Consider the following 25,495-nt stretch of genomic DNA (forward strand, 5'->3'; position numbering starts at 1 on the left):
AAGCCTGGGCGCAGCGGCGGATAGGCCCTTTTTCTCTTCCTTAGGAATTCCCGCCCATAGGAACATTTTCCAATTGGTTCCCAGTCCTTTTCCCGCCCGGCCCACTTAACGCTTTATCGCTTTCGTTTTCTTTCCTTCTGCTTTTTTCCTTCCATAATGCTCTTCCGCGAGGAGCTATACGCAGGTGCTTCCGGTTCACAAAGGTGCTGCTCTGTGAGTCATGTGATGCCAAGATGGCGGCCCCGCAGTAGCTGGCTGGATACTGTGGCGTCCGAGAATCCGGGACGGTTTCGTTCCTGCGAGCTTCAGTCGCGGGGACGGCGGCAACGTTTGACCGGCCTCCGCGGCCGCCCGCAGCCTCAGGCCGGGGAGCCCACTTGGGGCAGCGGCGGCGTAGGTGTGAACGGAGGCGACCTCGCCTCTTATTTCCTGGGTCCCGCTTTGCCGGCTAAGGGTGAGTTAGCCGCGGGGGTGAGGAGAGGAGGACGAGACTTTAACTTCCCCGGTTCTAGCCCCACCAGGGGCTGGGGTCAACAGACTGTCCCGGAACCCGGCCTCGGGGGACCCCGAGGCACGAGGGACCCGATTGGATGAGGACATCGAAGCCCCTGGAGGAACCGGATGTTGTGAGCAGCGGGGGACGAGAACCCTGGGGCTGCCGCCGAGGGAGCCTGCGGTGGCGGAGGAGCTCCCGTGAGTCCCTCCCCCTGCCCCCGGAGACCTCTGCTCGTTAGTTCTCCTTGTGCTTTTGAAAGACTTCTCAGTTTTCACTTCTCCTCCCTCATGCCCTTTTACCATAATTGGAAATATGATCAGCGCCCCTGATGTGGTGGCCTTTACCAAAGAGGAAGAATACGAGGAAGAACCCTACAATGAGCCGGCCCTGCCAGAGGAGTACTCCGTGCCCCTGTTCCCCTTTGCAAACCAGGGAACCAACCCGTGGTCTAAGCTGTCGGGGGCCAAATTTTCTCGGGATTTCATTCTCATCTCGGAGTTCTCTGAGCAGGTGGGACCCCAGCCCTTGCTGACCATCCCTGATGATACCAAAGTTTTTGGAACTTTTGATCTCAATTACTTCTCTCTCCGGATCATGTCTGTGGATTACCAGGCCTCCTTTGTGGGGCATCCATCTGGCTGTGCCTACCCCAAGCTGAACTTTGTGGAAGACTCCAAGGTTGTTCTCGGGGATTCAAAGGAAGGAGCCTTTGCTTATGTGCACCATCTCACCCTTTATGATCTGGAGGCCCGGGGTTTTGTGAGGCCATTTTGCATGGCCTATATTTCTACTGATGAACATAAAATCATGCAACAGTTCCAAGAGCTCTCAGCTGAATTTTCCAAGGCTTCAGAGTGCTTGAAGAAAGGCAATAGAAAAGCTTTTGCAAATGAACTTGAAAAGAAACTGAAAGATCTGGATTACACTAGGACTGTGCTGCACACTGAAACAGAGATCCAGAAAAAAGCCAGTGACAAATGGTTTTACTCCTCTCAGGCCATTGAAAAGGCCAATGAATTGGCCAGTGTGGAAAAATCCATTATTGAACACCAAGACCTATTAAAGCAAATCAGATCTTATCCTCACCGAAAACTGAAGGCATCAGACTGCTATCCCTGTGAGCCAGAGTGTGCCCAGGATCAATCAGCTGACCAGGCATCCACTACCTCTAACCCTGATGAGCCTGCTGAAAGAAATCTTTATAGGCGAAGAACCTCATATACCCCCAAACTCATCAAGGCAAAGTCTGCTAAATGTTTTGACAAGAAGCTGAAAACCTTGGAAGAACTTTGTGACACTGAGTTTTTCACCCAGACACTGGCTCAGTTGAATCACATTGAACATATGTTTAGAGGAGATCTATGCTACCTTTTGACCAGCCAGATTGACAGAGCCCTTTTGAAACAACAGTGTATAACTAACTTCCTCTTTGAAGACTTGGTGATTTTAGATGATAAAGTAGTAGAGAAACAGGATAATACACCCATGGAGTACAGTCAGGACAAGCTGCACTCCAGATCTTTGGAAGACTGTCCAATTCCTAAAGTGTTAATTAATGTGGGATCTTTCAAGTCCAGTGTGGAGTCTGTACTTATCAAGATGGAGCAGGAAGTTGGAGATGAATTCAAAGAGTCTGAGGTGACAGAATCTAGCATTTATGATCATCAGGAGAACTTGGATTACCTTGACATGGATATGAAAGGAAGCATCAGTAGTGGTGAAAGCATTGAAGTTTTGGGCACTGAAAAGTCTGCTTCTGTTCTATCTAAGTCAGACAGTCAGGCAAGCTTGACTGTCCCATTGAGCCCTCAGGTGGTCCGGAGCAAAGCAGTCAGCCGAAGAACTATCAGTGAGGACAGTATTGAGGTTCTTAGCACTTGTCCCTCAGAGGCTTTGATCCCTGATGACTTTAAGGCAAGTTACCCAAGTGCCATTAATGAAGAACCTTATGTGGAAGAGCCTTATGCAGATGATGATGAAGGAGCTATTCACTTTAGTGCAAGTGTCAGCCAACAGGATCTTGGTGAGACAGAGGGCAGTTCAGAAAACACTTTAGCACAAACAGATTCTGCTTGTTGTATTGGAAAGGAGAGTTCAAGTCTCCTCATACCAAATTCTGACCAAACACAAAAGCAGTTCGATGAAGATGGAGTGGTCAGTATTCCTCCGCAGCGTTACAAGGAGAGGCAGCAAGGATTTCATGTGGATTTCTCAGTGGATGATATCAACTCTTCTTTCCAGGAGAACACAACAGGTCTTTCTCCTTATGACCTGGACCCAAGCTGCCTGAGAAGCAGCAGGGATCTCAGTAAGATCAGCCTTAATGAATATGGAGACTCCACCAGCTACATAAGCAGTACAGCATCCACCAGTTCGGATAGGACTCCTTCTCCTGCCCATCACATTGGCCTCTTCTCAGAGAGGCATAAAAAAAAGGCTGGGCAGAATGCCTTAAAATTCATTAGGCAGTACCCCTTTGCACACCCTGCAATTTATTCTCTGCTTAGTGGGAGAACTCTTATTGTCCTGGGGGAAGATGAAGCAATAGTGAAGAAGCTCGTAACAGCTCTCTCCATCTTTGTTCCCAACTATGGCAAATATGCCAAGCCTGTGAAACACTGGGTCTCTTCCCCTTTGCACATAATGGATTTTCAGAAGTGGAAACTTATTGGCTTACAGAGGTAAATGATTAGAGACAACTTAATAAGGTTGATAATGGGCACATATTCATATGGTCTCCTAAGCAGGTCTGTCTCAAGACAGTAGACAAAGTAATAGCTGCCAGTTGGGTATGATTTTAAGGGCCTTGGCAAGGTCCCTTCCCCAAATCACCCTCACCCCAATACCTTTCTCACCTGCTTGGCTGTTGCCTAAAATTTCTTTTACCAGGTGACCTAGCCTTTCATTCCATGGCTAATGCAGAGAACATGTTTTACCTAGTTGAAATAATTACTTTTAAGTTCTTTAGCACACTGAGTATTTGCCAACAGTACTGCCAGTTATAAATATTTCTTATATGTTCATTCCAGTAGAACTTCTATTTGGGAGTACTTTGTCAAATTTACAGGACAAATATTATTCAGACTTTTCACTGTAATCTCTCTCTTCTCTCTCCCTCCCCCCTCCCAAATTAGTGAAATTTGACAACTTTATTGGCATGTGTAACAAGCTTTAATATTAGGATCATGATATAAGACAGAGATGGAATACAAAGTACAAGAATCGGATGCAGAGGTAGACAGATGATAGTGTTTAGGTTTCTCTAATTTTTTTTTGTCTTAACTATTAAAAAGACTCTTTAGGAAAAACAGCTTGAAGAAGGGTTTAAAAGAGTTTGCTAAAGAGAGATTAGTACTCATCATAAGGGAGGGGAATTGTCAAAGAAAGGCAACTTGAAGAATTCCCAAAACTCTTAGGGAAGAAAGGTATGGACTCTGATTTTTAATGGGACAAGATGTTTATGGAGTGAGAACAAGAAATGCCTAATCTGGATATAGACCAGCTGTGTTGTGAGAATTGTGGGAGTCAAGACCTGGGTTTTAGTCCCAGCTTTTGTCCTGACTAGCTGTGGGACTTTGGAAAAGTTTATTCCAAATCTGAGCTTCAGTTCACCCATCTACAAAATGGAGATATTCATTCCTGCCTTTTTACTTCAAAGTGATATTTTAAGGGCAAGAGGTTGTTTTCCCATGGAAGATGACTCATGGGAGAGACTTAGAATTGTGGAGGCAGAGAAGAGACGCACAACTAGGGGCAGAGTAGAATGTGAAATGAGAGGGATGATCTTGGTAAGTGCTGAGGAGGTAAAGATGGTGTTAGCATTGTCCGGTGCCTGGCATATAGTTGACACTAAGCACTATTTGAAGATACTATAATCTTCAAATGCCATGATTCTAATTCTACCTTTGCAATCATCGAAGTATTGAAGATTTTTATGGGTAAGTGACTAAGGAAATTGGATGTACTCAGGGGATCAGTAGCATAAAGAAATATAAAGATCTCAAAGGTGGAAAACATTGTGAGAGGTTACATTAGCCAGTACTTGCTCCCTTAAGTTGAGTGATCTAAAGTATTTAATAGCATGTCAGTAAAATCTTTAAAAAAAAGAAAACTATTTACATTTCTTATGTAAATAGCTCCTGTTACTCAGCTCTATAAGACAAGAATTTATAGAAGCTCACTGCAATGATAAACTAGTTTCTGGAGAAATTTTTAAATCTGGAACAGTTTAGAGGAAAGAGGTCCTTGAAGATGCCCAAATCACCTAATTTTCCTGGGTCTCACTGTCCTTACTAACCTTTGCCTATCTATTTCAGAGTGGTTTCTCCAGCTGGTGTCAACACCCTCCATTCCCTGAACCGATACAGCCGTTACACTAGCATACTAGATTTGGACAACAAAACATTGCGGTGCCCACTCTACCGAGGCACTTTGGTGCCCCGCCTGGCAGATCATCGAACACAGATCAAACGGGGGAGCACCTACTACATGCATGTGCAGAGCGTCCTGACCCAACTATGCTCTAAGGCCTTTCTCTATGCTTTCTGTCATCACCTACACTTACCCATCAACGAGAAGGAGACAGAACAGTCTGTGGTAGGCCGACAGGTGAACTTCTTGAAGCTGCACCTGGGCCTGGTGAATGAGGATGTCAAAGTGGTGCAATATTTGGCTGAGCTGCTCAAGCTGCAATACATCCAAGAGCCTGTCAGGCCTAATCACTCACTGCTCAGGTTTGACTATGTTCCCAGCTTTTTGTACAAAATCTAGGCCTGTTCCCTGCTGTTTCCCAGGTATGTTTCCCAGAAACATACATGACTTAGGGTCAGAGGGTGCAATGGGGATGACCAAACATTTGCCTGAGCTTGACTTTGTATTTCTGCTATTCATTGGAAAAGAAATTAGATGGTGAAAAATGTTAGTAGCATCAGGGCTTCTCCAGCTGGGGAAATGCAGGTGTCTAAGAGGTTCCTGACACTCAGGAACGAAGTATGGGATATTTTTCACAGCCAAGCTTTCCTTGAAGATGTTTAAGGGGGCAGTCAGCTACCATTAGGTTCTTTGTTGTGTCAGTTGTTTGTTGTGATCAGGCTCCTGGATTCAAAATAGCTCTTCATTTTACATTGATGGGGGCAAGGGTCCTTTAAGTCAAAATGCCCCTTGATATTGAAAAAAACTTAACTAAGCTACATCAGGACTACACAGCTCTAGATAGAAAACCCAAAAGGAACCCAGCCAAACCTTCATCACATTGAGGGGCAAAATGAGCAGGGAAATCAACTATAGCAAATAGAAACTTAATACATTAATTTGCACATTAATGTCTTTTCATTAAGATCTCAGGTAATTGACAGTGGCCCTGTAATTATCTGACATCACTGGAGCCTGTTGTATTTAAAGGAGGTGTTTAACTGTAGTCCCCAGAAATTGATTGTTCCTTGGCCCCTGAGATGGGAGAAGTGAAAGCAGCTACAAACTGGGCAGTTTGAGAAAATGTCTCAAGCAGCCCCCATTGAGTGATGATGAATGTGTGTTAGAACCTTTAGTTGTTTCTCATGCCCATAGAGAGATCCATCTGTGCCTTTTCTGCCTGTTTCATTATTCAATCTTAATTGGGGGGGAGGGTAGGTAGGGGAGATGTTCCCAGACTTTTTGAGCTTAGGTATGCAGTGTGTCAGTGAAGGGTTCCAGGACAAACGAGCAAGGCAGAGGGCATGGAAGGGGTGGGGCCAAAGTTACCAGTTCGACCAGTACCATCAATCCAGTGACTGGCAATTAACATGGTTTTGTTCTACTGGCCTCTCTGATCAGGATCTAGTTTGCTGCTGTCATTGCAAAGCTCTGGGGAAGTGTTAAAACTGTGTGGATCACCACTCTCAATTCCAAATCCTTTCATCCATCAAGCCTTCACAACTTCTTTACTGCCTCTCAGAGGGTGTGATTTGCTAGCCGGACCATGGGCTCTGATTCATTTCAGTGATTTGTTACTAGCAGTTTTCTTGTGTTCTAAAATTCCCTGAATTAGTTTTGGCCAGATTGAAGAAACATTTCGAAAATGGGTTTAGATAGCCCATCCTTTGATGATGGTGATAGGTTGGAGAGGATAGTGCCTACCTCTTGACCTGTTTCTGTTCTCAGTGTGTCCTCCATCTCCACAGGGGATTTATAGCTAGTTTTTAAAAGGTGGTGGGGAAGGTTGCATTTAATCTCATGACTAGATGTTACTTTTGGCTTTCATCTTCACCACCAGAATATGGAGACAAGAGTTTTCTTGCAACCTTGAAATTTTAAATGTTTTCAAAGAATGCTGTTTTTATTTCCAGCCATGAGATTTTACTGTTTTTAATTTATTCCACAAAAAAAAATGTGATTATAGATATAAAAGCAACCCCGAATTCTGCACTTGAATGTGGTGGTGCCATTGAGCCAATGTTAGTGGAGGATTCTTAGGTGGTATGTTTGTGTTTTTCTGCTTTTCAAGTTTGATGTAGAGTTCCTAGTGTCCCAACCCAAGTGTTGCTTTGAAGCCAGACCCTTATTCTGCTGCTTTCCATGAAGGTTCAATACCATGGCCTGTATGCTCTGCCATCTCCCAAAGAGAATGAGAATTTGTTTTTTATTGTTTTTCTCTCTCATTCCCCTAGCTGTTCTGTATAAGAGAGGGGAAGGACAACCACACCCTCTCCCTTCCTCATCTCCCAGTGTAATGTTGCTTGTCAAACCAGTAAACCTAGGGACGTTTTCATGATGGAGCAGCTTGGATTTTTTCAGGTTATTCCCCCTCCCCACCCCCTTCTTCCACTGCACACTTCCATAGCAAAAAGCATAGGAAAGGAGCTTCCTGGTGCCTTTGAAATGTGAGTCATAAATCTTACTCATAGCCCTACTTGGGGAAAAGCCTTTTCTCTCAAATCTGTCGAATGCCGGTGTTATCTTAGCTGGGTGGTCAAACAGTGCTTTTTCATCCATGGAGGAGGCAGCTGTAGAGTTTCTCTTTAAAGGAAAAGAGTGATGAAAGAACAGCAAAGTATCATCAGAGCTGCCATTGCCATTCTAATTTTAAACTTTCTACTGCAGGACTCTCTGGAGGCAAAAGGGAAGTGATAAATAACTGCTTCACCTAGAAAATGGGTAAAGGCAGCAGATCCATTTCTGCTGTGTGATGCATCTGGCTTAAGTCAGATTTGGTTTGGGGGGTAGGAGTGGAGAAAGGGACTCTTTCACAATCTTGACCCAAGTGGCATTTTGGAAGGTGTTAACCAAAACTCTGGATGGTAAAGTAGGAAAAACCACGACAATGAATAGGACACCCTTTTTCCCATATGAAGCTTGTGACTCTAAAAGCCTCTTAAAAAAAATGAACAGAAGTCATCCTTAAGAAAGGTAGACTGACTTAAGTTTTGGGGCAGTATTTCAACTGGAAAATAATTTTGGGGAGTATGAATTTCAAAAATATTCAGTAAAAGAATTTCATTTTCAACAGGTTTTGAAAAAAATCACCAGGGGTTGTTTACAGCTTTGGGCATAGGTGTTTAAAATCCCCATAAAATGGAATTTATCTTAAATGCACTCTATTATAAGACCTATGTTAAGACTTTTTTTCCATTTCAGAAAGTTGAATCTAATTATTAGACACCTTTTTTAATTAGGGGAGGATGTAAGAGTTATAAATACTCAGATAAAATGCTTCAGGTTTTTTTCTTTTAATCAACACAGTATCATAGAAAACATTTAAAAAGAAAACTCAAATTTAAGTAATTAATCACATTCCAGAAACTAGGTAATATTAACCCCACTTTTTAATCTTTGTTGTTGTTGCCAAGATTTTGTTTTCAGGTAACAGACACAGCTTTTGTTTTTAAGTTTGAGGTTTAAATCTTTAGTATTTTCTGTTTTATATCACCTTTTGGGGGAAAAATAACTAAGGCAAGAATTAGGTAATTATAAACCTGATTATCAGACTTGTGAAGTCTGATAGGTACATGTTTTAAAATCCCTGTTAAGAAAATTCAAACAAAAGGCATGTATTAAGCCATATTAATCCATCTCCTGCTTCATCGCTTCCCCAAACCAAGTGTTCCCCACCTGGAGTTGGTAGTTTGGAAGTTTTCATTTTTTACATAAATGTTAGCAAGGAAAAGTTGGGTGGTTTCACATATTTCTCAGTTTTAAAGATTTATTACAGTCTCCCATCAACCCAATTGGAACATGTAATTTTCAAAGCATACTTTTAAATTTCTATTCATGTATATGGACAAATCTTTATTTGGAATATAATATAATTCAAAACTAAATGAATAACCTGATCCCATTTTAAGATGAGAGGGGGCCAAGTTTTTAGCATGCTTGCCAGGGCTGCTAAGGTTCTATGAAGCATCTCTAAGGAAAAATGATTGCTTGCTTTCGGAACAATCTGGTTTTTTGTCAATACCAAGAGCATGTATCCTCCTAGCAAACCCTCAGTGTTGCATGTCAGGTCATAGTTCCTAGTGTTATCTTTGTGGTGTCTGTCAGTGCAACAACTGGGCACACCTTCTCAAACTAATTGAATTCATCAGAGCAGCCTTTGGAAGGTCACTAAAAGAGTTGAGGTCAAGTAGTTTTTCTCAAGTTTGCCTCCCTAGGAGTTCAGAAAGGATGTCTTGATTTATGCTTTAAGTCGAACTCGTTTTCTGGCTTTCCTCCAATATTGTGCTTTGTATTAGGAAATAAGAGGACTCATTCCACAGGTAAAAAGAGGGAGGGCAACAGTGTTTTCCCTGCTCCTAAATTGGGATGTAATACAATTGAAATTTCCAACACCTTAAGTTGCCTCTGTCTCTGCTTTGAGAAGCTTGTGGTCATGACTCTGAATATTTTTATGTTCTGTTATGCTTCTGGTAAGGGAAGGCAGGCAGGAATAGTTAAAAGTCAGAGTTCATGAGACTGGGAAAAGGACAGGAGTACCTCGAGGCCAAGTAACCCGAACTGTTGGGCCCAGGCCTACAGTCAATAGCTTGTTCCTTTACTGAAGTGAAAGAAATGAACTCTTCCAAATTGGCAGTGCCAACTGTCAATGCCAGTCCTGTAAAGAATATGTTCATCCCCTAGGCAGAAGGAAGTGCTGCCGTTGTGTGTGTGTGCACTTTAGACCACTGTACAAAAATTCACTACTGATGTCAGATCCCAGATGGAAGCAAAGATGGGAAAAACTGGTGAATCAGGTCATCCACAGGGTGATGGGCTGATTTATGTGAGAAGGCAGAGGTACAGGGTACAATCTCACCCTGACAATTCAAACACTAAGGAGTTGGGAATACTGATTGGGTCGAGATAAATGCTGCCTTTCAGGCTGCAGTGAGGAACATGGGCTGTGATGAATTCTCACTTATTTTAAAGAAAAACTATTTTTATTATTGCATGTTCACTTGTTTGTATCTGTAAGTGTGTGTACAGACCATTGTGTAAGCGGTAGTTTAAACAAGTGCCCAATGGAAGTAGTACACTTGGCATGTCTGTAATATCATTTTAGAGGTGTTGCTGCACAAGTATGAGTTAATGCCAAATGAATAGTATGAGAAATGTACTGTAAAAAATTAATTTATTTGAGTTCAGATATTTTTGAAATACAAATTTGGTTGTATTTTTAAAGCTATAATTCTTGTCACATTCTGTGGTTAATTTTATTGTGCTTATTAAAAATGGTCATTACTGTTTTGCACTCAGTTGTTTGAAAAATAGTTTCTTTGGGAAGGCAACAGCTTCAGGTACCCTGATTGTAGGGACTAGACTAATGTCTCACACTGGAATAGAAGGCTGTCATTGCCAAGTACCACGACTCAGCCAGTGATCCCTCATATGTGATCTGTCCCTCTGGAAACAAAGGTCACATTTGCCACCTACCTCTCCAAAGCACTGAGGATTAAAGACAGCATTTATAAGGCACTTTGAGCTCCTACATAATATCGTAACAGACACAAAACTTGTCAGGCTTGTAATTTTATACTTAGCTGAAGCTTCACAATAATTTTCTCTCAAACTAAAACGGACATGATTCAGTTCTTCTGGCATTCTACCGAACAACATTGACACTGAGATGGAGCAACTTTTACAAACTATTAACATGGGTGTTTTCTGAGCTGCTCCAGTAAGTAATACTTTTAAATTACATCACTGTTCATTTGAATGAAGGACAAATGGCTATAGGATACTCCGATCTTACACAAAAATTAGATAAGATTCAAAATAAATTCACTAATTAGTAAAGTATCCCCCAAACGACTAACAATGAACTTTTAAAACGTGATTTGGTGTGGTTTGTGCACCATCCTTTGGAGATGTACACGATCAAGTCCTCAATCACTGCTAAACGGTAATTTTTTCAGTGTAGGGATGTTAGAAAAGCTCATTAAAAAGACCCCCCCCCCCCCAAAAAAAACCCCCAAACCCTAACCTTCTACTCCCTTAGCCACCCTCCCAATTATACATTCTCCTTCCTGCCTTAAAAGGGGGCTTTTGGCACCTGGGTAGCCTTCAAGCTAAATACTTCCAATGTGGCTCTGAAACTCAGAGACTACTGACAATGTCCAGTCTCATTTTAAAAATCAGGAATCCCAGGCAAGGGAAAAACAGTTGCAAAGCTCTCCACCTTTTCTCTGATGTTCTTGATAAGACCCTGATACTTTGAATCCCCTGAAAGTTTCTCCTTGAATTCTTTCATGGTGGCCTGGGGACCAAGGTCTTTCTGAATCTGCAGAGTCAGTTCTATTCCTGCAGAGATAACATCACAATAATGAAGCTACTCTGCTTACCAAGAAGCTGAAAACATTTTTATAAGGCATATGCTACAATGAAGTTACACATCAAAACACACAAATCCAGATGACAGTAATGCACCCTCCATACCAAAGATACGGATTCAGGAATAGGAACAGGAACAGGACAGTCCTCGGATGTCCATAAACCAAGATGATTAAACACTGGTGCAGGCCCAGCTGACAACTTCACTATGTGACCAGAGTTCCCTGCTTTTATTTTAGCATTTAGCAGAGGGTAATTATTTAACCCCCATGTAAGTTTGGCAAGTCACAGAATTTAAAGATGGAAGGAACCTTAGAGATCATTTAGTCCATCCTCACTGTGTGAATGAAGCAGCAGAGTGAAGAAAAGAGAAAAGATGCCTGAGGCCATACAAAGTAGCAGAACCAAGAGTAAAACCAAAGCCCTGATGCCAAAGCCAGTGTGCCTCTCCATAAGAGTCACCCTACTTAATTAAAAAGCATTTAACAGAGGGAACTGCTGACTCAACTGAGTCATCAGTGAGGAGTTTTTGCATATCAAAATTAGGTTTCCAGGAGTCTCTGATGACTTCAACCTTGTGAACCTACACATCAAAAGGGAGAGTAAGGGCCGTGTGATCCCTTGGAAAGAGCCCAATTTGTGATCAAAAGACCTGGGGTCAATCTTTGCCTTTGACTACCCACAGGTAAGTCATCTAACCTTCATCTGTAAAGTGAGGGGAGGAAGGGGCTAGACTAGACTAGACCTTAAAGCAAGCTGGCTGAGGTGAATATATACCAAATGGAGAAGACAACTAAGTGATTTCTACCACTTATGCCTCAGCAACAATTCAATAGCTCAGACTCAACTGCTGGGTCAAAGGGTGACACCCCAGATGCATCAGAAGAAATCTGCTTATCGTTCTGAAACTTCAATTCAGAGCAGGAATTAGCAAATGTATTTTAAATGTAGGTGCCAGCCTGGTTTTTGGCTTTTAAGGAAAAGAAAAAGGCAATGAATTCATGTGTCTTAGGCCTAGACCCACATTAGAATCTTTTAAGGGCCTTAAGGCACTGGATAGATAGAACACTGGGCCTGCAGTCAGGAAAACCTGAGTTCAAATCTGGCCTCAGATACTTACTAGCTCTGTGATCCTGGGCAAATCATTTAATCTCTTAATCTCAATCCACTGGAGAAGGAAATGGCAAACCACTCCAGTTTCTTTGCTAAGAAAATACCATGAATAGCACTGGCACGCTATGGTCCATGGGGTCCCTAAGAGTCAGACACAACTGAACAAGAGTCTTAAAAATCCTGTGGAAAGGCTGATGTTGCCAGGAGAGTGTTACTTCTAGAGCAGTAGTTCTCGAACTGTTTGGTTTCAGGGCCTTTTTATACTTTTAAAGTGTGAGGACTTTCCAAAGAGCTTTATTTAATGTGGGTATCTATCAGTATTTACTATGTTGGAAATTAAAATGTTTTTATGTTATAAAAATAGTTTTGGCCTCTTGGACCCCCGAAAGGGTCTTAGGGCTACACTCTGAGAACTTCGATTGCTGAATCATGTCACATGAGTGGTCATCAACCCAGCCCTTCCCCTACACCTTCAGCAGGTACCACTTCATGTAAGAAGCCTGAGGAACCCTGAAGTCAGTCCTCAGTGAACAGTATTATCCACTGTTTGAACAACCGGAGAAGTTAGTGGGAGCCAAGGCTGTGTGGCCGGGGTTTGTTGAGCCCAAGTGACCACAATCCACAAAGCCAGTAATGTCCCAATACCTCATTCTTACCTTCATGAATAAAATGGGCTACTCTGTGGAAATCTTTTTCTAGTAGTCCTCGGGAGGTGAGAGCTGGGGTTCCCAGCCTCAGTCCACTAGGTCTCAATGCACTCTTATCTCCTGTGAAATAACAAGAGAGCAATGAACTGTTCACTTGCCAAACCAACGAGTATTTAAAAACCCTACTTGAGGGTGATGACTTGCAGTAAGGATTCTGGCTCAGCCCATCTGTGTTTTAATACAGCTGTGTAAATGGTTTTGAAACAACCAATGTTCTCAGAGCTCCTGAAATCAGTAATGGGGAAGAGCTAGAAAAAGCAATATTACAATGAGCTTAGCTTTGGCTTAAAAGTTACTTTGGGGCTAGACACACCAAAGGTTATTTCCCTGCTATGTGATACTTATGGAGGGCAAGCCAGTATTTTGTTTAACATAATTCTTAGATCATCACAACCCACAAATCATCAAGAATACCCTAGCTACCTTCTCCCAAGTGGCTACAAAAACTTTCTAAGCAGAAGAAAACTCAAGTATCCCATTAACCCTTAGAATAATTTGGTCTTCTAGCTTAACTTTTGAAAATTTCCCTGGTTGGGTTAGGGCTCATTCTGAAGGAAATGGATATAGGGAGGCACTGTGGATTGTCTCCCATTGTGGAAAGTGTCTGAACACCCTCATCATAGCATGAAAACACATCGTAGAATCCTACCTGCTGAAAAACAACCAGCTGACAAGGAGTTTGATTTCTTGAAGAATCTCATTCCTCGTTGGACAGATTTGTGAAATTGATTTTTTAAAGAACATTCTTCCCTACATAGAACTAAAAGTCACACTCATTATACCTAGTGGTAGAACACCATACTTTCAGAAATGTGCCTAATTCCTTCTATATGCTAGGTTATAAGATATGACACATAACAGTAAAATGCATTTGGAATCACTGGGTTCAAATATGGGTTCGAACCTTACTCTGCTACTTAGTAATGTGCCACAATACCTTATGTCTCTCTGAGCCCCTTTCCTCATTTGTAAAACCAAGGGGACAGGCTAGATGACCTCTAGCCAATTCTAGTAAGTTCTTTGAACAATGTACTTTCTATGGCTTAAAGAAAACAACAGTCTTTGGGAAGATTGAGGGGGAAAGGATGTGGTTTTTTCCTCCATTTAGATTATAGAGGACTCTTACCTGGGCAGGTGTTCTTGTTACAAGCAATAGAACAAGCTTCTAGCACCTTCTCAGCTCTTCCTCCATCTGTGCCTTTGTTTCGTAGGTCCACGAGGATCAAGTGATTGTCAGAACCACCTGGGGAAAACAATTTTGATATGTAAAAATTCATAGTGATGTTCCAGATCAGCTCTCAAATAAGCTGAGTTCCTCTGTGTAAAGGAAACCTGGAGGAATCATAGATTTAGAGGTAGAAGGAACTTTAGAGGTCATCTAGTCCAAGACATAAATTTTATAAATAGGGAAACTGAAGAGAGGCTAAATTGTCCAAGGTCACACAGGTAGTGACAGAGACAAGATCTGAACCCCTGACTGCAAAGTTACAGTTCTTTCCATGCTGGCCTGCTCTTTGAGAAATTGATGTTTAACCCAATGGCAGAAAAGTGGCCTCACTGCCATTTCTCCAACAATTCTATCTCTGGAATATCTCTTGTATATGGCCCCTTATCTCCTGATGCTGCCATCACTCTTGTACATGCCCTCCTCACCTCACACCTGGACTACTGTAATAGCCTTCTGCTTGGTCTCCCTTTCTACTGCAGTGCAACCTCCACTGAGCTATCAAACCGATCTTCCTAAAAAGCAGATTTGACCATGTCATCGCCACCTTCTCCCCCAATTAATAAACTCCCGCGTCAAATGCAGAATTCTGCTTGATATTCAATGCCCTTCACAACTTGTCCTGCTCCTACCTTCCTCTCCTCCATGTACTCTGCTACCCAATGACATCGACCTCTTTGGGGTAGTTCACACAAGACACTCCTTCTCCAGACTCTGGGCATGTTCCTCATACCTGGACTACTCTCCTTCATCTTTGCCTTCTGGCTTCCTTCAAGTCCTAGCTAAAATCTCATCTTCTATGAGAAGCCTTTCCTCTTTATTACTATCTTTTATGTATCTTCTTTGTACATAAAGACAGTATTTCTCCCATCCTGTCTACTCCATTAGACTGAACTCCCTGAGAACAGAGACTATCTTCCTTGTATCCCCAGTGCTTAGCTGCTGGCACACAGCAGGCACTTAATAAATGCTTTTTATCACAGTATACACTTCCAGAAAAAGGAAACTAAACATGTCTAAAGCTCGACTCAGCCATCTTCCCTCCCAAAAGTGGGGTCGACCCCTTCTGCAAATTTCACTATTTTTGTTGTTCCTAATGAGCCTAATTCATAAGGTCACCTCTGCTGCCAATTCCTGTTGCTTCTGCTTCCATGGAAGATCTCACATTCAATCCCTTCTCTTCACTAATACCACCATCACCTAGTAGTTCAGGATTTAATCCCCACCACTCACGTGGACCATTTATAACAGGCTTGTGTCTAATATATATTTTTGTATCTCCCGTTTCTCTCCTCTCCAATTCATCCTTCACACAGGCCAAAATAAACTACTGAAAATTGTTCCCCAAACTCAACATTCTATTGTCAGCAAATTATAAATAAAACATACAAATATTTTGTTAAAATAAAGCAGACCCCATTTGGCATTTTCTTGGCAAAGATATTGAAGTTGTTTTGCCATTTCCTTCTCCAGCTCATTTTACAGATGAGGAAATGAGGCAAACAGAGTTAAGTGACTTGCCTAGGGTCACACGGCTAGTAAGTGTCTGAGACCAGATTTGAAGTCAGGAAGATGAATCTTTCCTATTCCAGGCCCAGCACTTGCTCCACTTCCACACCTAGCTGCTTCTGTCTGCCCCAAGTGGAAAGTCAGCTCCTCAAAGGTAGATTGCTTTTTTAATCTTTGCATCCCTAGTGTCTACTGGGTCCTTGTAAGCCATCATCTTCCAAACTGGAGTATAGGGTGAAGAAGAGACACAAGACCCTCTGGAAGGATTTGAAGTGCCAGTCAAAATTACTGATTATAGGGGTATCTACGTGGTGCAGTGGATAAAGCACCCACCTTAAAGTCAGGAGGACCCAAGTTCAAATCTAGCCTCAGTTACCAGCTATGTGACCCTGGGCAAGTCTCTTAACCCCAACTGACAGCCCCACCCCCTGCCAAAAAAAAGTATTGACCATATGTGAGCACAACTACTATATAAATAGATTTACTTTTTTTCAGTGAAGACATAAGTTCAAATAAAAGTAAGCCAAAGTGGAATCAACATGGTAAATCTGCTTCCCTTCGTAGGACTTGACTGTAGGTAGTGGGGAGTCTCCCCTCACACCCCTGGGAGCTCCATGCATGGCCCAGGTATCCTCCTTGGGGAGATCCCTGGGTGAGATAATGACTGGGACCATCCACCAGAGAGAAGTGAGAAGTTCTTAAAGTGCTCCTAGCTCCCACAGGATGTTCCCCACCAATCCTACCCTTTGGTGGTGGTGAGGAGGCCTGGGGCGGGGCTCCCTAGTGGGCAGGTGCTATAGCACTGTTCTCCTTAGGAGCTGGCTTTAACACCACCTTCAGCAATCCCCAGCCACCACGATTCTTTTTGTCTTTGGCAGGCAAGGTGGAATAGTGGGAAAGGTGCTAAATTTGGAGTTAGAGGATCTTGGTTCAAATGCTAGCTCTGCCCCTCACTGTGCGACCTTGGGAAAGCCAATGACCTTTTCTGAGAAGCCTCAGTTTCCTCAACAGTGAAACAACAGGGTTGGACTAGATATCCTCAAAGTCCTCTTCCATCTCTAAATCTGTGCTCCTATGACCCGAGGACAGTCGAGCAGTCATTTAGGTTATTTATACATTGTTTTTGCTGGATGTTTTAAGAGTTAGGTGGTGTTTCATAAAAAGAATGGGGCATTGCTACATAAAATTTGGAAACCACTGTCCTAGGGACAGCTCTGATTCTGCCATCAGAATGAATGGAGAACTGCTAATAAATAATAACAATTTTGTGGTTCAGTTGTTTTCAGTTGTGTCTGACTCTTTGGGACCCCATTTGAGGTTTTCTTGGAAGAGATAATGGAGTGGTTAGCCATTTCCTTCTGACAGATGAGGAAACCGAGGCAGAGTTAAATGACTTGCCCAGGGTCACACAACTAGTAAGTGCCTGAGTCGGGTCTGATTCCAGACCCCGCACTCTTATCTACTTCACCACCTACCTGGCCCTAACAATAATAATAGCTGACCTTCATATGGCACCTACTATGTGCCAGGTGCTGTGCTGAGTCCTTTACAATTATTTCCTCATTTGATCCTAACAACCCTGGAATGTAAATGCTATCATCCCCATTTTACAGATGAGGAAATTGAGGAAACAGGGTCACACAGCTGAGGCACTTACCTGAACGGAGGTCTTCCTGACTCCAGGACCACCCAGCTGTCCCACGTTAAATGACAGACCCAGGGCCAAGTACTTACCTGTTACTATGTGGTAACCCAGCTCTGTCATGGCATCGGACAGGGCCTTGCAGTTGGCAACCACCTGTTGCTGATAAGCCTTAAATTCAGGTGTCAAGGCTTGCTTCAGAGCTACCGCGATTCCTAGTCAGGAAGAGACAACAACTGGGTAAAAACCTTTTTAAGATAACTCTTTCCAAGATAACTCTTATCTATACCTTCCCCCCAAGCCCCACCCCCAGGAACAAAGTCTAACCAGCAAGGATGGGCTGCTACACCTTTCCATTAGACTATTCTCTTCAAATCCATATTTATAAACGCACAATTACTAAGCAAAGCTTTCATTCATTTTCATCCAGCACAGGCCAGCCCTGCCCTGGAGGGTCCTGAGGCAGGGTCACAGAGCTACACCAAGGAGATCTAAGGATTGTCTCATCCAGATCAAATCCTAGCACCTAAGAGGTCAGCAGGTCCAACCGAGCAGCTCCATGGCACTATGGATAGAGCTGCTGCGCATAGAGTCAGGAAGATCTGAGTTTAAATTCAGCCTCAGGCAAGTCCCTTCATCTAAAACTGCCTTGGCTTCATCATCTGTAGAATGGGGATGGAAATAAGAGCCCCTACCTCCCAAGGTTACTGTGAAGATTAAATGAGATAATATTCCTAAAACATTTAGAACAGTACCTGACACATAATAGGCACTTAATGTTTGTTCCTTCCCTTCATTTTCTCTCCCTCACTTAAATCCAATTCACTTGCGTGTCATGGCATCACCTTAATGATATCACAGTCCTCTTCGAGAACAAAGGACAAACAACAATCTCCATCTATTCTGAATTTATCTTGTATGCTCTAATTTCCATGTTGTCTCTCCCATTAGAATATAAGCTCCCTTCTTTGTATCTCAAGCACTTAGCATACTGAATGGCATTTAATAAACACTTGTTGGTTGATTTGGAGCCACTTTCTCCTCCATAAAGAAAATAGAAACATATTCATGGCTGAGTAGCTCCACCTTCTGTTCAGTGTTTGTTAGCATCCCAACTACTCCCAACAGTAGTCCCATCCCCTCCTTGATCTTCCCCTTGCTCCCAATATGACTAAAAAGAGTCTTTTTGGTTATCCGTTGCATTCACCACCAGCCTAAGCACATTCTGAGCTCCTGACACTATCCTTTGTATCTGAACTCAGTTACCTGCCTCAATGTCCACCTTCTTTCTAGGCATGCCTTTTAAAAATCTAAGATGGGTCAAGAGTGCCCGAGAGGTACATCCATACCAGTCTCTTTAGACCAAGGGTTCTTAACCTTTTTAGGGTCATGGACACCTCTGGCACACCCTTTTCTCAGAATAATGTTTATAAATACCCCAGGATAAAAAAGAAACCAATTATACTGAAATACATGTCAAAAAAGTTGAGAAACCCCAAGCTAAGAGCCCCTGAGATGTCTAAAACACTCCCTTCCAGAAATTTGTGTTCATGTTCTCAGCATTTCATTCTTGAGATACTCCCATTCCCCTTGGACTGAACTCTCCCATACAATTTTAGATTAAAGTCCGGGTCTCCCAGGCTCTGAGGTTAATATTCTTTTCTATACAGTGTAGTTTATGTCGAGGTTTATAAACTGGCTAGTTAGCAGTAGGGCTGAACTTACAGACAGAATAGGTGGCTACCCCACTTATCATCTTTTCCTCGGGTTTTTCATAACACTGCTATCTCTTGGTTTTCTTCCCCACCTTTTCGCTCCATCATCTTCCTTATATCCCATAATTGTGGGTGGACCCACAGTTCTGTCTTAAGCCCTCTTCCCTCAATTGTCTAACTTCTCTTCCTGGGTGATCTCATCAGTTTCCTTGGGTTTAACTGATCTGTATATCTAGCACCAGTCTCTCCCCCAAGCTCCTATTCCACGTTATCAACTGCCTATTGGACACTCCTCATTCCCAGTCCAAGAGACATCTTAATTTCAACATAGCCAAAACAGAATTCATTCTCTTTTCTCCCAAACCTATCCCTCTTCCAAATTTCCCTATTCTACCATCCTTCCAATCCTCCAGGCTTGTATTCTTTGAATCCACCCTCTCCTTCATACCACACAATCAACTGAGTTACCCAATCTTGCTGTTTCTACATCCACATCTCTTGCATCTGACCTCTTCTCTAGACTCACAGCCACCATCTCAGTTCAGGCCCTCATCACCTCTTGCCTAGATTATTACAATGGCTTCCCACCCTGCCTCAAGGCTCTCTCCATTCCACCTTCTTTAGAACTGCCAAATGGATTTTCCTTAAACACAGATTTGACCATGTCATTCCTCTAGTCAATAAACTTCAGGAGCTTCCTACTGACTCTAGGATCAGCTACAGCTCCTCTAGTTAGCTTTTAAAGCCTGTCACAATCTAGTCCCCAACATATCTTCCCAGCCTCACTGTACATTAACCCTCATCTTGTATATGATCTAAACTATTATACATTAACCCTCCTCTTGTGTATGCTGTAAACTCTTGATTCCTTGTGCACCAGCCTCTTCCATTTTCCATCTGCCTGTTCTTTGCATAGGCTATGCCTCATACCCGGAATTTACTCACTTCTCACAGAATCCTTCCCTTCCTCCAAGATGCTGTTCAAGTACCACTTTTTCTGTGAAAGTTTTCCTGACCCTCCTCAAATGCTGATTCTCTCTCTTCTCTCCTTTGTATTTCTTCTCCCCATATTTATTCCTTATATACTTGAATGTGTACTTGTAATCAAGAAGCAATATAAGCTCCTTGAGAGAAATGATTGTTTATTCTTTGCATTTGTAATTCCCAGCACATGGCCTGCCTTAACAAACGCTTGCTAATTCACTGAGACACTGGAAACTACCTAATTCATTTTTATCCCTCAGAAAACGTCCCCTGCCAACTGTTCATCTGTGTCAGTTGTGTCTGAATTTTTGTGACCCCATTGGGGGTTTTCTTGACAAAGATCCTGGAGGGGTTTACTATCTCCTTCTCCAGCTTATCTTACAGATGAGGAAATTGAGGCAAACAGGGCCGAGTGACTTGCCCAGGGTCACACAGCTACTAAGTGTCTGAGGCCAGATTGGAAGACAAGAAGATGAGTCTTCCAGGCCCCAGGCCCAGTACTCAATCCACTATGCCACCTAGCTGCCCAATTCACCTACTGCTCCTACCTAAAATTTTGGCACTTAGCTACAATTTCCAAAAAATTTTTTTTAGCATCTTAGCAGGAATTAATTATATCAAATGCCTTTTTCTCTAAAAAGGATATATAGGTCCTTGGAAGGCAGATACACTAAAAAGTAAACAAGAACACAGAAAAAAGTGGGGTAAAAATTGCAGAAAAACTTTTCAAACTCCTTAACTCTGCTAAAAACTTGTCCCACATATGGCTCTTGTATTCAAAGTCATGTCTTTTTCCTTTCCAAAAGTGGTTCCACAGCCTGGGGTCCTGCTCCAAACCATCACTACTAATTAATTCCCTCTTTTCTTTTTTAATTTCTTTTTTATAAAAGATACTTCCCAAACTATCTCCTTGTCTTCCCCAAAAAGTATGTTCCCTGAAAACAATTAAGCTAAAGTGTACCTAATCACACATACCACTGTCCATTCTTTCCTTATCATAGTGCCAAGCTCACTGCTCCTATAACACTTTGTGTCCTTTTATCAATATGGGCTATATCCTTCCCTATAAAGCCCGCCTAGGCAAAACAAACAGGAAAAACAAAGCCTTCCTCTAAGTCAGTTTCATTAACAGCCCTCAAAATTCAACTCCAGAACCTAGGGAAAAGGCAGAAGTGAATCCAAGAGGTCTGTACAACAGGCTGCCCTCCATGGAGATAGCTTAGAAATCCTGACGCTTTTCTTCCGGTGAAGAGGTCGGAGGGGATCAAGAAAACGAACAGGTTAAGAGAACCATGATGTCTGTCGTACACGTGTGCTCCTGACCGTGGAATGCACCACCACACATGGCCACAAGGGGGCTCTAATCTTTAAGTTTTACCTGCAATGGCATGGTTGTGAGGCCCTCCCTGTAGTCCTGGGAAAACGGCTGAATTAATGAGCGACTCCAGGTTGTACATTGTCTCTTTGCCTGTTTTAGAGTCCACACTGCGCACTCCTAGAGAAGGAAAAAATGAGGATGAAAATCACTCTGCCGTCCCTTGATTCTTTTCTCACTGAGTTCAAACGGTTTAGAAAACTCCAAAGCACTGAAGCTTTCTGCAAAGGGGATGGGCTAGCGAGGACCAGGCAGTGAGATGTCGTTTCAGAAGAGGAATGATCACACTCAGATAGCTGAGAAATCTGGTCGAGGTGAGAGAGAACTCGTGCTCTTCTCTTTGGTACTGACTGGTTACTCCACAGGCAGTCATTTTAACCTTAAGCAGTAGCCATTATAATAAATTCTAGAAGGATTTATTCGTCATCTACAATCCAGAGGATCCCACAAAGGATACAGAGGAATTCAGTCTAGTGATAAATAACTACAGTACAAGGTAGAATGTGATTAGTGTGAACAGAAGAAATGAAAAATGATGTGCCACCGGGAGCCCAGAGATCACTTCCAGCTTGAGGGGTTGGGAAAGCCTTCAGGGAAAAGGTTAGGGCTAGGCCTTTAAGGACAAATAAGATTTTAAAAGGTGAAAGGGAGAATAGCATAGGCAAAGGTATGGATGGTATGAAGGTACAAGGTCAGTTCAGGGAACAAGGAGTGGTCCCATGGCTGGATTACAGGGTAGACAACAGGAAGAAGCTGGAGAGGAGGCTGAAGATCCACTGAAACCAAATCACAGAGGGAAATAGAGGCCAGACTTAAGAAGTATGGGCTTTATTTTGTAGGCCTACCAACATCGTCAAGGTGGCTTGAACTCAAGTGGCTCAGAGCTTCCTTGGGGCATCTTTCTTGACCACACCCTCCTGAGCTTCTATCCCTACTGAGGTAACAGGATCACAGGTCCTTCATAAGAGGGGCTGGGTCTAAATAAGCTAGGCAGAAATGCCAGTGTGTTTTTGTTTTAATGATTCCCACCTTTCCTGTAGAAGATCATGCCAGCCCGGCAACCTCGAAGGGTTTTGTGCGTGGTGGTGGTCACCACATCACAATGTTCAAAGGGGGAGGGGACAACCCCAGCGGCCACCAGTCCACTAATGTGGGCCATGTCAGCCATAAGATATGCCCCATTATTATCTGCAATCTTCCGCATGCGGGCATAGTCCAGGTTTCTGGAGTAGCAGCTGATTCCTAGGATGAAAACAAAGGAAGTGTTACGTTTAAGAAAGCACTGGCATGCTGAGATCCAATCTGAGTGCTTGACTACAGTGTCGCATTTAAAAATAAGTATTTCTGAAAGCTTGGCCTTTACTGCTACCCACACCCCAAACCACTAGGAATAAAGATAAGATAACGCATCTGGAGAACATTATTTTACCAAGTCCAAAAGATCTATCCAAATGCTCCCCAACCTGTGCCACTGGACACTCAGAACCACCAGAAAGCAAAAGCCAAATGCTCCACGTATGGGGCAGCTTTGGTTAGACCCCTGGAGATCTGCCTGTCTGATATTTTACCCTTCTGATGCCCAAGCAATCTCCCTTCTTCTACTGTGTTTCAAAGAGAAAAAGTCATCACGGGGACCCTTGATGGCAGGTGCCAAAATCAAATGCAATTTACCTCTCCCAGGTCAGAAAAAATGCCCATCTGGGATCATAGATCTAAAGCTAGAAGGGATCTCAGGGGCCACAACATCATTTTAAACAGGAGATTGAGTCTCAGGGTGTATAAGTGACTTGCTCAAGGTCTCTGGAGCAGTTAGCATCAGAGGTGGAATTTTGAAACCAGGCTGTCCCACCTGGGAGCCAGTGTTCTCTTTATGTACCCTGCTGCCTCCCTTGTTCCACGTCTCCCACTTCCTTCTCTCCTGATTCCCCTGAGTCAGATGCTGGCTGCCTGGGGGAAACCCCTTTGCCCTGCCTGCATTTTTGCTGTTATTGTTGTTCAGTCATTTCAGTCATGTCTGATTCTTCATGACCATTTTGGGGTTTTCTTGGCAAAGATATTGGAGTGGTTTGCCACTTTCTTCTCTAGCTCATCTGACAGATGAGGAAACTGAGGCAAACAGGGTCAAGTGACTTGCCCAGGGTCACACAGCTAGCAAGTGTCTGAGGCCAGATTTGAACTGTGGAAGATCAGTCTTCCTGACTCCAGGCCTGGCTCTAACCACTGTACCACCTAGCTGCTCCCGCTCTTTAATCCCCATCCAGGTAAGCCCTACCTTTCTCAGCTCCTCATCCTATTTTGTCTTTCATTGTACCCTCTGGAACCCCTGTTCTTTTATTAAGCCAGCTTCCTTCTCCTATGTCTCTCTGCCTCACACTCCTTCCATCTTCTTTCACTCAGGTATAGCTGGTTCCCTCCAAAGTACATTTCATCTATAACATACCATGTCATAGAACCACAGAACTAGAACTAGAGGTTACCTGGAAGTTAAGTCAGAGGTCATCTAGTCAATGCACTAAAGATGATGAGACTTAGCCCAGCAAGGTTAATGAGATGGGTTGGGTGCTTCTTCTGATGTGCCCAACCAGGGCAGGGCAGAGTGGGCACACTCTTTCTGCCGGCCCTCCTGAGCCAACTCTCCATCGAGCTCTATCACTGTCCAGATGTTGGCCACAGACACCACCAGCCCCCAAATCATCTCCCTCCTTCCCAAAGGAGTTAAGTAACCAGCCCCCAGAATGCCCTTCCACCCTTTGCCTAAATGTTTGGGGACTTCACCGTATACTTTTATATCACCTTCAATACCGCGGCTTCCTAACCCATCACCAGAAACACCACGATCTGCACCTTTGCTCCACCTCGGCCACCTGTGATCTCATTGATAACCTGTTTGAACCTCCAGGATCCAGATCATTCTTTCCCTGGATCGCAAACTCTAATCCTTTCACTTGTCCTTCACCTTCCCTCCTCCTAGATTCATTCTTCATTCTCACTTAGCTCACCAGGGACCCCACACCTTCCTCTATTCCCTATTCCTTCTTATGGCCTCACTTTTCTGTCCCCACCATTCACTAGTTCAACTCCACAAGATCCTTTACCCTTGGTTCCCTTGTCCCCTTATCCTATTACCACTCATGCCTTGCCCAACCACAGCCCTAGGCTGCCCATCATCACCCAACTTCTGTAGTCCTACTCACCTTGTCCTGAATGCTACAGGCACAACAGCCCTGCTGGATTCCTTACAAACGTGTGCTGTCTTATGTCAATGACCTAATCCCACTGCTGCACAAATAGCCTTTTATGGTTGATTCTACTGTTCTCTAGACTCCAAACCTTTCTGTCCTCAAGCCCCTTCCCCTCTCCTCTCATCCACTCTACTAGAAAATCAAGGCCATCACAAGCTTAGGCTTCATCCCCATTCCACATCTCGAAGCCAACACCACGGCCCACTTGTCCCTCCTCTGCTCCAATAGCTAACAAGGAAGGGTCCCTTCTTGCTGAAGGTCATCTGCTCTACCTCTCCTCTTACTCCCATCCTCCTGGCCCCTTGATTCCTCTCCCTCTCTCTCACCTTCAATCTTTCCTCGTGCTTTGGATCCTTCCTGGCCATCTACAGACACACTCCCTTCTTCCCCCCGTTCCTTTGATCTTTCTTGGCTGTTGTCCTCTCACTTTTCTCCCTTTCATAGGCAAATTTCCAAAAAGAGTTTGTCTACATGCACATGCCATTTACTCCCCACCAATTCACTTCTGACCCCAAGGTGACCAACAATCTTTTTACTGATAATCCAAAGGTCTTATTGACCTCTCAACAATACTGTTAGCTAAGTTTTTTCCTCCTCGATACTCTGCTTACTTGGTTTCTGAAGCTGATACCTTGGCTTCCTACCCTTTTCTTCTGAGTATCCTTTGCTAGATTGTCATACTTTTCTGGTTGAAAAGTTTGGAAATTC

At 43.3% G+C, this 25,495-nt stretch overlaps 2 protein-coding genes across 5 annotated transcripts in view; one reads left to right on the top strand and one right to left on the bottom strand.

Annotated features, from left to right (window-relative positions):
* The first annotated feature begins 213 nt into the window (after positions 1-213).
* On the top strand, positions 214-10,196 carry SMCR8 (SMCR8-C9orf72 complex subunit). The gene is made up of 2 exons (XM_036740013.1): positions 214-3,177; positions 4,813-10,196. Exons 1-2 carry the CDS (start codon positions 809-811, stop codon positions 5,264-5,266), a joined length of 2,823 nt encoding a protein of 940 aa, XP_036595908.1. The 5' UTR covers positions 214-808; the 3' UTR covers positions 5,267-10,196.
* Positions 8,181-25,495, bottom strand: part of SHMT1 (serine hydroxymethyltransferase 1) — a 30,722-nt gene continuing 13,407 nt past the window's right edge. For all 4 annotated transcript variants that reach the window (XM_036740022.1, XM_036740028.1, XM_036740041.1 and 1 more), the window contains exons 7-12: positions 22,575-22,787; positions 21,549-21,665; positions 17,564-17,686; positions 14,222-14,338; positions 13,045-13,155; positions 8,181-11,245 (exon numbers count right to left, since the gene is read on the bottom strand). In XM_036740022.1, coding sequence (XP_036595917.1) covers positions 11,073-11,245; positions 13,045-13,155; positions 14,222-14,338; positions 17,564-17,686; positions 21,549-21,665; positions 22,575-22,787 — 854 coding nt within the window. In that variant the 3' untranslated portion in view covers positions 8,181-11,072. The remainder of the gene's footprint in view (positions 11,246-13,044; positions 13,156-14,221; positions 14,339-17,563; positions 17,687-21,548; positions 21,666-22,574; positions 22,788-25,495) is intronic.

Source organism: Trichosurus vulpecula, chromosome 1, assembly GCF_011100635.1.
Source record: "Trichosurus vulpecula isolate mTriVul1 chromosome 1, mTriVul1.pri, whole genome shotgun sequence".
NCBI classification, from domain to species: domain Eukaryota; kingdom Metazoa; phylum Chordata; class Mammalia; order Diprotodontia; family Phalangeridae; genus Trichosurus; species Trichosurus vulpecula.